Source organism: Pangasianodon hypophthalmus, chromosome 24 (genome assembly GCF_027358585.1).
Source record: "Pangasianodon hypophthalmus isolate fPanHyp1 chromosome 24, fPanHyp1.pri, whole genome shotgun sequence".
Lineage (NCBI taxonomy): Eukaryota > Metazoa > Chordata > Actinopteri > Siluriformes > Pangasiidae > Pangasianodon > Pangasianodon hypophthalmus.
Window position 1 is genome coordinate 3,457,163 of NC_069733.1, and position 12,857 is coordinate 3,470,019.

A 12,857-nucleotide genomic window follows, 5' to 3' on the forward strand; every position below is an offset into this window, starting at 1 on the left:
AAATTTTGCGACAACAGGCTGCTACAGGAAGTGGCCTCATTACATAAAGCATTTTTTTTAAATGCAAAAATGGCTATTTTATGGAAGCAGAAAAATTCACATATTTTGAAAACACACGTTATTCTTGTATTCTGTGAATAAAGTGGATGGAAACATCATCTTTGCCCGAGCTTACATAAATACATACCTGCACTTCAGTGTGACTCAGATCAGGAAAGCTGAACTCTAGTCTTGTATGACAAGCAGGCTGAGCTCTATATAACCTGTTAGAACCACAAGTATGAATTTGTCTTTTTTTAAAATCAGATACAAACATGATGTTCAGTTCATTTTTGCCCTGTTACAAATATAATATCTATAAAATGATAAATGACTGGTATTTGTAAATCTGAACCAGTTGTTAACTTCAGTTCATGTCAATCCCGTTGAAAGTCTGAGTGGCCACTCAAAGTTAACATTAAAAAAAAAAAATGAATGACTGAACGTGTTATATCGAGCAACACTGAATCATACCTCAGTTAGCTCTAAAGTGGAGCGTATTAAACCGTTGGCTATTTTAAATATCCTCATACATCATTTCTAAAGGACATACATGGGGTATAATTCATCTACTACTGGATCTAATGAATAGTTTTTTTTCTGTCCATGTTTCAAATTATTTGTATTTAAGTACAGAAGGAAAAAAAACATAAAATGTCAGCTGCATTGTGCTATACACAGTGTAAATAAACCACATTCACAAAAATGACACTCATGAGAACGTATAAATGTTTTATCAAAATTTCAGCACAAAAGCAATACTATAGAAAACAGAAGCTTAGCATTTGAACATATATAAAATAATACTTGAAAAAGGCAAAAGGCACTTGTATACTATAACAAGCCCTCGAACATGTTGCAAGCTTCTTTAGCCCACTGAAAAACACCAACCAAAAAAAAAAAACAAAAAACACCTTATTACAACAACTTCTATCATAAATCTATTTTTAACAATACAGTGGTTAACAAACAGGCAATTTCCTTTAACGCAAAACAGACAATTTGGCATTTCATTTACTATAAAAGGAACACAGAAAACAGGGCGATGTGTTTGTTGTTAGACACTGTAAAAGTACGTTTAATATGAAAATCTGGGTTGTATAAAGTGCTAGATGCACTTTATATCTGTTATTTAACAAAGAAAATGTGCAATTGTTGCTAGGTTGAAGTTTTGTGTTAAGGAGTTAAGGAGTCTCCAGTGCCAGCACGGAGGTAAAGCTGTAACTAAGTTTTCCCACAAGTTTGCACTTTGTGGTTTCTCAGAAACATGATAAGCTGTTTTTTTTTTCCTCTCTCAACTTCAAGAGAGAGGGAAAAAAAAAAAAAAGAGAGGCTGGTGAGGAAACGACTGTTTGAAGCTGGTATAACGTACGTGAGAACAGGAACTAATTAGTTTCGTAGCCGTTCCACAACTTGGATACAGAGAGAGTTAATATATCGTCATTCTGGAGAATTTTTTTCTTCTAAAATTCCTTAATTTGGCACTAATGTAAAGTCAGCATTTCCCATTAATACTGCACACTGGATGAGAATTCTATAAAAATGTTGTTTTTTTTTTTTAAAATACAAAACAGATGAACGATATTGTGAAATGAAAACCTTTGGCAACGATCAGGATACGAATTTTTATCAGCACTTGCCTACTCTGAAACGGTACATTAGGTGTGTAAACGTTTTTTGAGCAGCAATCCTTTAACAGTACTGTATTGTACTGACGAGAAATGACATACAGAATAATAAATAAAATGTAGAAAACAAGAAAGATGACTGAATCTCACACTGAAGAAACGCCAGGTATGGATACAGTAATGACTTTTAGGCAGATGGGGTTGTGTGCAGAGTAGAGTTTAAGGCTATAAGCCAAAACACTAGTGTTTGAGTTATTATTCAAATCCAGTTGAACAAATACTGCGTCACGAAGTCGTCACTCATCACGAGTGAGCATTAGTAACAGCCTGCTAGCTAATTAGCCTTTAGTAAGACAGCTCTATATAAATCAACACTCGGCTAAACTAGTCACCAGCACCGGTGCAAGAGATCTACGTTCATACGCGTTTCCGAACATACACAACCTGCTCCTGATAACATGCGTCCTGTTCTCAGAATGTGGCTCTCGTGCCAATGATTTAGTGAAAAATTCAACAGCTTACAGCTCAGTTTAAGCAGAATGAGTTCATAATTCTCCACTATGGACCGGCATCTTTAATTAAAATGTTATCATGGGGGTGTGAGACACAGTGCCATCGCCTCTAGTGTTATTACTGTAAGCTGAACTTTTTTTTAAATGACCTTTCCAGGGCTCTAGATCATTCTCATCAGCCCATCACTGAGCCACACTGATCACAGGTTCAGGTCAAAACGGGAGTCGCAGTTCTAACAGAAAACTCAATACAGTTACAGTAATCCGGCACTCTGATTTGCATGAGCAGCAGGACTCGGATCTACTGCAGTGTTGGATGAGGGAATTCTGTAAGAAGGCAGATCTGCAGGAACAGTGTTGGTGATTACTGCGCTAAATAAATACAATCTCTAGCTGCATGTTGCAGATAACACTGCGAACTTTATTCCTATTCCTCGATCACTTTAATCTCACATTTGGAAACCATGTTGAAGCCATTTCTCAGAGTGAAAAAAATCGAAGCCCACTCGCACTCCATAATGGGAATTACACGGTCCAGCCACAGACACGACACTCTTTAAACACTAGAAGATAACGACCAGGACGTCTGGTTTGGATGTTTTCCATGTGTTCTAGTGTTCAAGACGTTCTTAAAAGCAGGTTTGAGGCTAGACTCAACTGAAACCTACCTTAAATCACTGGAACTGACTGGCTCCATACTCTCTTTTAATGAGTTCTAACTGGTTAAGTGTTTGTTTCCAGCTTGTTTCTACTGCACAAGTGTTTGCTTTAACCGCGTTTTGTCTGGTTAGGTGTTTGCTTTTCCACTTGTTTTGGTTGGTTTTGTTTGTTTGGATGCTTAAGTGTGTGTTTCCTTCTTGTGTCTACTGTGCAAGGGTTTGCTTTACACATGTTTAGGCTCATGAAGCGTTTGTTTTTCTACTTCTTTTGCCGATTTAACTGTTTTTCCACCTGTTTTCGACTGTTGAAATATTTCAGCTTCAGCATTTACGCTCCTTCCTTAAGCATTCAGATGTGATTTTTTTCATACGTTTGCTGTACAGTTTGATTTCATTCCTTCCTGCTGACAGTTTAGTTGAATTTCCTGAAAGTGCAACACTTGGTGCCATGGACTAGGGACAAAATACAAACGTAGGACAACAGCGAGACAAAACACACACGCTCTCACTCCCACACACGAACACACAGTGTACTCTATAAAATACCCCCCCCAAAGGTGTTTTGTTCGCTATAAATAAATAAAGTTCATAAATTCACATTCAGTCTTTGGCCTTTCGTGTTCACATTGTAAGGTCTTAACTCAGAGCTTTCCTCAGCAGGTCTAGATCTTTCCTTTGTGGTGGCTCCGTGCCTGGAGTGCACGAATATTCATCTAGGGAGAGAGGGATATATTTTTCCACGACCTCTTGACCCTGGTTCACCAGGAGGGAGACCCATGGTGGAGGCGATGATGCTCCCTGGAAGCCAAAAAACGACAGACTCCCTAACGAAAAAAAGGAAAAAAAAAAAAACAGATCTGTCAGCAGTCCAAAGAACAGTGTTCCCAATGGCAACTCAAATCTTTTTTTTTTTTTCACCCTATGCTAGAGAATTAGAAGACGCTAACACATTCCCTCATGAGAACCTGCATCCTCGGGGGAAGACTTGGAATATAAAACTGCAGTGAAAATAAATCTGTCATCCTCGTATGAAGACATCTGTTGTTTTTTTTTCTTTTCTGGAGAGTCAAAAATTTCTGTGGCACTTTTATTCTGTGCTCTCAATTTTATGCATTTACTTTATTCTCCTTCGATGCCATTTTATTATGTTTCGTGAAGTATAGTGTCTTGTCTTTTACTGTAAACTGTGCAATCGATGTATTTATTTAGATATATTTATTTATTTAGATTTTCAGACATACAGTAAGAGAATTACTGTTAACCATTCACAACCAACCTTTCCCCTGCAGGTCTGCCACTTTGGCTGCTCCCAGGGGGACGAGATACTGCGCAACACCGGCAAAGCCATCAGGTTGTCCTCTTGAAGCCAGCAGGACAATCGACCTGGGTGAGATTTGTTTAAAAAAAGCATTTCAGTCGCAAAGTAACTAACATTTGCTAGTACTGTTGGTTTGTCACGGCCTATTTTATAGTCAGACTGAAGCTGTTGAATATAATTTTCATTTTAATTACATTTGCTAAAACTGTGGCACACGAGGCGTCCACAGAGCCGTGAAAAATGGGCAGAGCTGTAAGAAAAAAAATAATAATAAACTGGGTTGCAGGAGGCTGATTTGGGTCAGAGGAAGACGGTACATGTTATTCTCAGCTGAATTAGTTAAGATATTCATCAGAGGCTCCAACAGACGTTCTGCCAACATGAGTCGTCCAGGCTGTTTTAAAAATGAACTTCGTCCTGCCTCAACACCTCACTCACTTCCTGATAGCTTTCCCACACAGGAGCCCTAGTTTTCGACTAAAAAAAAAACACCATTCATATGAAGAATCAACACAGAGAATGTAGTACAGAGTAGCTGTAGGGTTAAAGAAAAGCTCCACCACCAAAACTCTGTTAGCAGGGTATCTTCTGAATAATGTCAAAGACCTTTGATTTCCCTGTGATTTCCTTTCCTTAATCAAAAATAAGTGTTTTTAATAACATAAAGCCATTTTTGGAAGACACTATGACGACACTTTACTATTATAAAGGCTACACATTTATTATTTGTTGTTTTCAAGACAAACGAGAGCAAAGCTTTTCAACCAAGGGATTCAAGGACAATGGATCTGAACCTGTTATTACGTGCCTAGTTGTAGAGTTTTTTCATTTGTTTTCAGTGTTTTCTACATTTTAGAAAATGACTTTAACTGTGGGATGGTTGTTGGTGAAAGATGGGCTGGTCTGAGTATTTCAGAAACTGCTGATCTGATTTTCACACACAACAGTCTCTAGAGTTTACACAGAATGGTGCGGGGAAATATAGGCACCAATTCACCTATCAGCATGTTTTTGGGAGGTGGGAGGAAACCCAACACGTACATGGGGAAAGAAAGTCCAGATAGACAGTATTCCGAGCTCAGGATTGAACCGGGAGCCCAAAAGGAGTATCTAAGAGCTTTGGAAACTCTTGGGATTCTGTCAACAAGCTCTGTGATGCTTTTCCAACAGGCTTGAAAGAGTTCCCACATATGCTACGAGTGTGCCTGCTTTTTTCTTCACTTTCTGCTCCAGTTTAACATTTGACTGATAACGTACACACAATATTCACACAAAACATCTAAAACAGCACTGCAAAGTGCCCCAGTATAGTCAGTGTAGTCTAGCATAGTTTTTATCCTGTATAGTATTGATGTAGTACAGTGCTACATTGTCTCTCCTTCTCAATCAGTTATAAATCAACGTTTCATTATAAAAAAAAATTGCAATTCGCTCTATATGTAGCTTTTTGGAAATAGTGCAAAGTATAGAAGCAAAATTCAGAACGTGTCAGTGTACTGATCAATTTTAGAAGACCACCGTGCTAGAATAAATCTTACCGTGCTGGAATTTCAGCCTTGAAGTACTGCTCCATTTTGGAGTCCCGCTTTAGAAAAAACAAATTCTTGATGACTTTGCCAGTGCAGGCGTCTACGGTGACAGCGAGGAAGCCGGTTTTACTGAGGTTAAATTGTTTGGTGTTTACCTAAAGAAAATATAACAAATCCATATTAGCTCTTCGGCTAGATAATTTAGTTTTGCTGTATACAGTACAGTTTGACCTGCTGCTACTCACAGTGATGAAGGCTTGCGTGTCGTTTTTCTGCTCATCGGCGACACTGAGGGATTTGATCTGTGTTTGGAGGTAGCTGTTCCACGGGTCGCTGGAGAAGACCAGCTGCACAAAGACAAACACGGCAGTGAGCGGAATTATTGCTATCGCCTGGATGTTGATTATTTTCATATAACAGCATGCCTTTAAGTGCTTTATTCTTCTTACATTACAGCGATTTGCTAATGGTAACCGTTCTTATTTGTTATATAAAAGGTACTTTTTATCTATTTGTAGTTACATGTAATGTTAAGGAACCTCGGCAAAACAAGTTAGTTCTTCTGTAGTTGTTATAGAAGCTATAAACAGCAGCTTGTTTGAGAAATAAAGTTTGACAAAACTTATTAAAAAAATAATCTTGGTAGTGGAGTAATGCAGAAAGTGAAGAGTATTGAGAATCGCCACCTTCGAGGCCCCGCATTTGTTGCAGGGTTGTGTGACAGGCGCAGGCATGGGCACTGGCGCTCTGGGCTCCTTGGTGTACTTGGGGTAGGCAGCAGCGGTGCAGTTACACGTTTGTTTGGTGCTCGTGGTGGCGGTGATCTTCACCCGTTCACAGCCTCGGGTAGAGCAGTAACTGTGGCCGTTACGGGGATGCCGTGCTCGAGTGTACAACCACAGCAAGCTAAAGACAAGAGTGGAAATCATCTTATCTGTCATGGGGTTATTACAGCATATATAGTGCTATATTGTGATATAAAAACCTGAAATAGTCAAACCAGTAACCGTACTGTATACCTTACAGTGGCCCCGCCCACTTTTCATGAAGATATTAGGAAGTCAGCAATTATTCCGATTTTGTAGTGCATATAGTGGCCCACAAGAACAACATTAACCATCACGCATTTCTGTTCCCTCGGGATTGCGCTTTCAGTAATGGATTAATGTGATCAGTGCTAAAACGTATGTCTACTTTGTCCTTTAGTGTTTGACACAGTGAAAGCAAAAACAGTATGTTTGATACTGATGGCAATTCAGCAGAAGACTCTCGTTAGATTATTTATAACAGGCTGTGAAAGAGAGTGGCAGGGCGGGTTAAACCTCACTCACCGATTCCTCCAGAGCTCAGCGAACATCACCTCATTAATCAGATAACCCTATCTAATTAGACAGATAAGATGGATTCTCCTAATTGGATTACTTATATAATTGAATTCTGAGACACTTTCACTGTTGCCTCAGCTCAGAGTTAAATCACAGAGAGTGTGGAAAATTCCTTCCTTCAGCTTCTGTAACAATCTGGACTTTCAAACGCATTGACTCTTCATAGCAGTCCCTGTGGAGCCGCTACGTTATGGCCTATATTTCAAATAGAGGCCCTGTTTGAGACTCTTACCCAGTGTCCCGGTCGAAAAAGTACTTCCTGTCCTGTTGGCGCTTTTCCAGTTCAGCCAGAGAGGAGACGGAGCCGTAGTCCTCCATGCCATCGAACACGTTGTTCTGACGGTCGTAAATGTCTGACATCACCTGGAAAACCGTGTCTGAAGGGTAGCAGAGGCCAAAGAGTGCCCAGTCGCCTCTACAACAACACCACAACAGATTTTTGCTTTATGTTTAAGGCCATTTTACATAAGTAATCGCCTCTTAATTTGGTTTTCAAGGCTGAATTTAGAGCATCAATAATAATGCATCTTGCTCTGCCAAGAAAACCAAAAGTTGCTTTGGGCAAACTGAAGCTATGATTTATTTATTGTCAGTTAGCTGTAAATGTTATATTGTCTCAAAAAAAAAGCATGACATCCCTTAAACTGCTTCACGTGAACATCTAGTCATTGAATCAATCTGCAAATCAGTGACTCAGCCATGGAGAAAGTGAGAGTCAGGTGGAGAGTCAGAGGGACGAAAAGGTCTAAAGTCACACAGACAGAAAGTCAAAGATTTAAAGAGTCGAGTCTGCAAGTCAAGAGGTCAGAGAGTCAGCTCTGCGAGTCAGGGAGTCAAGGAACCAGCAAGAAAAAAAAAAGAGTCAGTCAGGAGTTTAAAAAGAAAAGGGATCAGGGAGTAAAGGGGGTTTAGAAAGTCAAGAAGTCTGTAAGTCAAGCAAACAGTAAATCATTGAGTCAATGAGGAAATCAGTGATTTTGACAGTACGTGATCACTAAGTATTTAGGGCCTGCCAAAGGTCAAGCAAAATATATATATATATAAAATGTATGTATGTATGTATTAACAAAATGCAGTGCTACACAACAGAACACAAATATCACACCAGCTGCCCCAAGAACCCTGTAGACCACAAAAGCTACACTGGTTTTTCAGTGTGTTTCAGTGCTTACGGGTCAAAGTTGGCGAGTAAGAGGACGATTTCTTTGGGTGCCTGGCCGTTCCAGTGCAGCGTGTAGCTCTTGCTCAGCATCAGAACGGGCTGGTACTGCTGTGAGAGTGCTGTCTGGCTGTTAATGCCCCTCAACACCAACGGCTTATCAGGATACTCATCCCTGATGATTGACAGGCTCAGGTTAGGCACGCCTTGCGTCTTTACGTACACCTAGAAAAAAAAAAAAATGGAGCAAAATAAGGAAGGGTATTTATATTATTTCTGGACATTTTATGGAACTTTTTGATTTGATCTTCATTTCAAGTCCTTACGTTGCATTGCACCCAGTGCGCATTAAGAAAGAACTGATGAATATCACATCATTTGTCCCTAATACAAGCAGTGAACATTTGGTTAAATGGTTGCACTAATGAACAGTATAGTTTTTATCTGCATATATATATATATGGGAGATACACATAACATGTAACAGTACATCATGCCTGTGCCAAGAGATCTTGTTTTTCTCCTCACCTGAGCGTAGCGGCCGCTGCAGATACACCCATTCCACTGCGGCACCTTCACGCAGTCACGGTGGTGGAGCAGGAAGTTGTCCGATCTCACCACGTACGTGTCGGGGTAGCCACTCACTGAGCCATCCAGGTCGTGAAAGATTGAGTTTTTGTCTCCGTCTAAGTCGTTGTCCTCGAACCACTGACCAGGACGGCCAAAAAACGCCCTAAGGGATACCTGGATACACAGCAGGTGTTGAAAAGTCCATAAAAGTTAACAGCAAACTGCAATTTTGGTTTCTTTAATTGTGTGTATGTACATATGTGGTGTAAATAGGGCATAATTATATATACAAAACAAACGACTGTATTTTCTGAACCATGATTTAATTCCAGATGTAATTTACTAACTGTGTTCGTTAGACTTTCAGTATTCCTCTGACAGAGAAAACGCTGCACTATAGTAATATTTCTTAGATGATAAAATGAAGACTCGGTGCCATGCTAATGGGATTGGTCAATTTATTTCTTGATCTAATATAACCCAAGTTTTTACCCTCTCAGACTCAGAGTTTAGCACCAAAATAGATACAATAGTATTTTTACTTTCACACAATTACAGTTTACAAACTTAAAAGTAGTGCACTATTAAAATGTAGATGATTTGCTAATACTGCTGAAATATAGTGTGCGCAGTGTTGGACACTGAAGGGACGAAGCCACCAGATGGCGCTGTGGATTCATTTTTCTGTGAAAGCCTGAGGCATCGAGTGAAAACGCTCAAACTTTATAGATGCAAAATAAAAGCAAATGGTTTCATTTTTGGGTTTTTAAAATCGGTTGTTGTTCTCGTGGACGCTTTGGTGCAGTTTAATGATGCTCAGTGACTTTGTCACGTCCATTTAATACAAAATGTTAAGTATTTGATTTGAGACTTTACCTTATTAAAACAAAAAAACAGGTGCTTAGTGTTTAGTACATAGTGTATAGTGAAGAGTATGGCATTTGAGACACAACTCATATGTTAACCTTCTACACAAGGGCTTTTACATGTTATCTTTATGACTCTGTGTGTGTGTGTGTGTGTGTGTGTGTGTGTGTATAAAAGAGACATACGCTGGGCTGGAAGGACAGTGAGGACAGGTTGTTCCTCGGCGTGAGCTGCCAGGCGTTTTTCAGGCTGAAGCCCACGGCACTGGTGAAGCGCTCCGGAGTCGGTGTGTATGACCTGAACGTGCTCCTCATCAGCCTCAAGGGTCCGTCATAGATCTGAAACCCACGGATAGGGAACGTTCTGCACACAAAACACACACACACACACACACATACCCATGGGAGGTCATAAAACAAAAACTAATTATTGAATTTTAGAATAGAATTACTTCTATCCTACAGAAATTCTGAAATGAGGAAATGTGTAGGTTAAATGAATGAGAACGTGATGCAGCAAGTTTATACCACGGCGCTGTTGAGATCTCGATACTGATTGGTCAGGTGGTGTTGATTAATTTTCTATTTTCTCTAACAGTAGCTCTGACAATAGTGCCACTTCAAAGTTTATATTAATGCACTCGTTCTCATAAGTTATTGTTTCTATACTAACATCATCATCGTCATCGTCATCATTCATCATCATCCATCATTCATCATTCCAGATTCTGATCACATATCCATCAGAGTCTACTAAATCAAATCGTATCATGTGGAAGACATTTACACCGCAGTAACAGCTTGCACAGGGACTAAATCTAATTCAATGTCAGACTAATAATAAATTGATTTAAAATTTATTTTAAATCCTTTACATGTTGAAGGAGATTCAATGTTTACATGTTTATTTAACATTTAGGGAAGGAGTCTCCAGTGTCAGGGCTTTGTAACTGTTAATGGTAAAGCTGGAACTGTGATAAAAATCTACAACCAGAGCCAGTAATCGCAATACTTGGGCTCTCGCCTGAACGTCTGTCCTCTTCTGCAGCTTTCTCCCTATGACTCATTATTACGGTGGAAATCTGTCGAACCACCAACGCATTCCAACCGGGTAGAAAGTGTCACGTCACACCTAAAACTACAACTAAGAGATTTCTCAAGGTTTGGCAGCCATTTCTCTCTTATTTGGTACAAGAATCTTTTGTATCTGAGCTTTAATTGCGAACACCAATCCCATTACCGCATTACTGCACTGGAACATCTGTTTTTCTCTCATATAAAACAGATGTCGAGAGCTAAGCGTCTTCGTTTGTAAGTGTTAAAACTCTTTCACTCTCACTTGTTTCGGGGCAGCGTCCGATTGCCGTCCACTCCTCCGGCACCCCAGTATTTATTCTGTCCTCCGTTGGTGCCGCGGTTCCTGCTCTCGCCCACAAACAGAGACTCGGACACCTCCTGACTGGAGCCCACGTCTTTAGGGTAACTGCCATCACTGACACAGAGAGAGAGAGAGAGAGAGAGAGAGAGAGAGAGAGAGAGAGACTTATTACTGCAGTAATTATTTAACTGAACACAGGTTAAACTGCTTTGTGAGAAAGGAGGACATTTATAACAGCTGAAGAAGAGAGAATACATAAACAATAAAAAATTCACTTGTCTCGTTAAAGCATCAATCTGCGACTGCTTTCTAATGAGCTTAATGTTAGTCTTGCGTGACACAACACGCAGAACAAAATAAAATATTTGGTAAATGTCGTCGCCTGACACACCCCTACGCCCCCCTTGCTGCTTTTATCAAAACTTATTTTATTGTAATTATTCATGCTAGAATTGAAAGCAAAGGTTTGTGCATGTCAGATTGAACAGTGCTTCTCGAGCATGTGTTTGATTCTGCTTGCAGATGGGAGGAGTCTTGGACAGAGGGATGTCAATCAAGCATGCTCATTAGAATTTTAGGCCACGCCCATCATGACAGTTTTCCATGTGGATTAATTTGGATTTAAAGGCTTTTGGTTATGAAATCTTAAATATTTCTCGGTTTGATCCATGCTTTAGCAAAGTCTGTGCTTGGATAATGAGATCACACATACACATACACATACACATACACACACACACACACACACACACACACACACACACAGTTTACCTTGCAAATGACAGTCCGACACCATTGTCTGCAAATCTGTGGCCAAAAAAAAAACAAACAAAAAAAAAAGAAACAGTGCACTGTTATGTTTTCATGTTTTATTGATCATACACACATCACATGGCTCTTTTTTGATGATGATGTCACCAACCCAGAGTTCCTTATGATGATGTCACCGCCACGGATCCAGGCGCCGAGGTCGTTGTTCTTAAAGGTGATCAGCGTGTCGATGAGAGCGGCCACGCGCGGCCTGGTCGGGTCCGAGTTCTCATGGGGACGAAACCTGAGTCACACACACACACACATGCGACATACAAATTGGTCAGGCTGTAGGCCAATTTTACCCATGTAAGGTACCTGTGACTAACACACACAGACACACACACACAGACACACAGCGAAGCCAGTGTAACAGGAGGCCTTGAGGATTTTCTGTTTACTTATACACACTTCACAGTGAGTGAGTGAAGAGGAAACTCCGTCTACACTGATGTGTTTTTACAGTGAACACCGTCGAAGTCTCTCGGGTGTATAAATACACACACAAATTTTAAAAAATAATATTAAAAAAAATCAGAAACAGCCCATGGGATTAAGAAGATGATTTTACCCGATATGATCTATAAATATAGATCGTAATAAATACTCAAACTGCACTTATTCACTGTAGTACTAACTCAGAAACTTCCTCTTGATTATTTCGTGCGACCAAAAATCACATCTCAGTTTTGCAGCCGCTTCGAACAGCAGCATTTCTCACTCAGCTTCTGTGAAATTTACTTTCCTTCCTCTCGGGTTCCTTCCTTCCTCTCGGGTTCCTTCCTTTTGCTGCCCATGGCTGATGTGAGTGGAGTCTGCTGAATGTTTTTTTGCTCGTACTGGCTCAGTATTAAAACACCACAGAAATTTATTTCTGATTACAATCTGAACTGATTCGCGTCGTGTCCATTTCTAGCTCTCTAACACCCTGACCAAAGAGTGACACTGACACTGTGAGGAAATCACACTTCGCTGGCAAGTTTTCGGACGTCTTTAGACAGAGC

General features: G+C 40.0%; 1 protein-coding gene across 2 annotated transcripts in view; it reads right to left on the bottom strand.

Annotated features, from left to right (window-relative positions):
- Positions 1-751: 751 nt before the first annotated feature.
- The window catches only part of cemip2 (cell migration inducing hyaluronidase 2), a 34,821-nt gene continuing 22,715 nt past the window's right edge, over positions 752-12,857 (bottom strand). For both annotated transcript variants that reach the window (XM_026939819.3, XM_026939818.3), the window contains exons 13-24: positions 11,966-12,097; positions 11,815-11,850; positions 11,005-11,157; positions 9,852-10,029; positions 8,758-8,973; positions 8,243-8,454; positions 7,303-7,485; positions 6,372-6,591; positions 5,931-6,032; positions 5,695-5,840; positions 4,115-4,221; positions 752-3,662 (exon numbers count right to left, since the gene is read on the bottom strand). In XM_026939819.3, the coding sequence (XP_026795620.2) occupies positions 3,475-3,662; positions 4,115-4,221; positions 5,695-5,840; positions 5,931-6,032; positions 6,372-6,591; positions 7,303-7,485; positions 8,243-8,454; positions 8,758-8,973; positions 9,852-10,029; positions 11,005-11,157; positions 11,815-11,850; positions 11,966-12,097 (1,873 nt within the window). In that variant the 3' untranslated portion in view covers positions 752-3,474. The remainder of the gene's footprint in view (positions 3,663-4,114; positions 4,222-5,694; positions 5,841-5,930; positions 6,033-6,371; positions 6,592-7,302; positions 7,486-8,242; positions 8,455-8,757; positions 8,974-9,851; positions 10,030-11,004; positions 11,158-11,814; positions 11,851-11,965; positions 12,098-12,857) is intronic.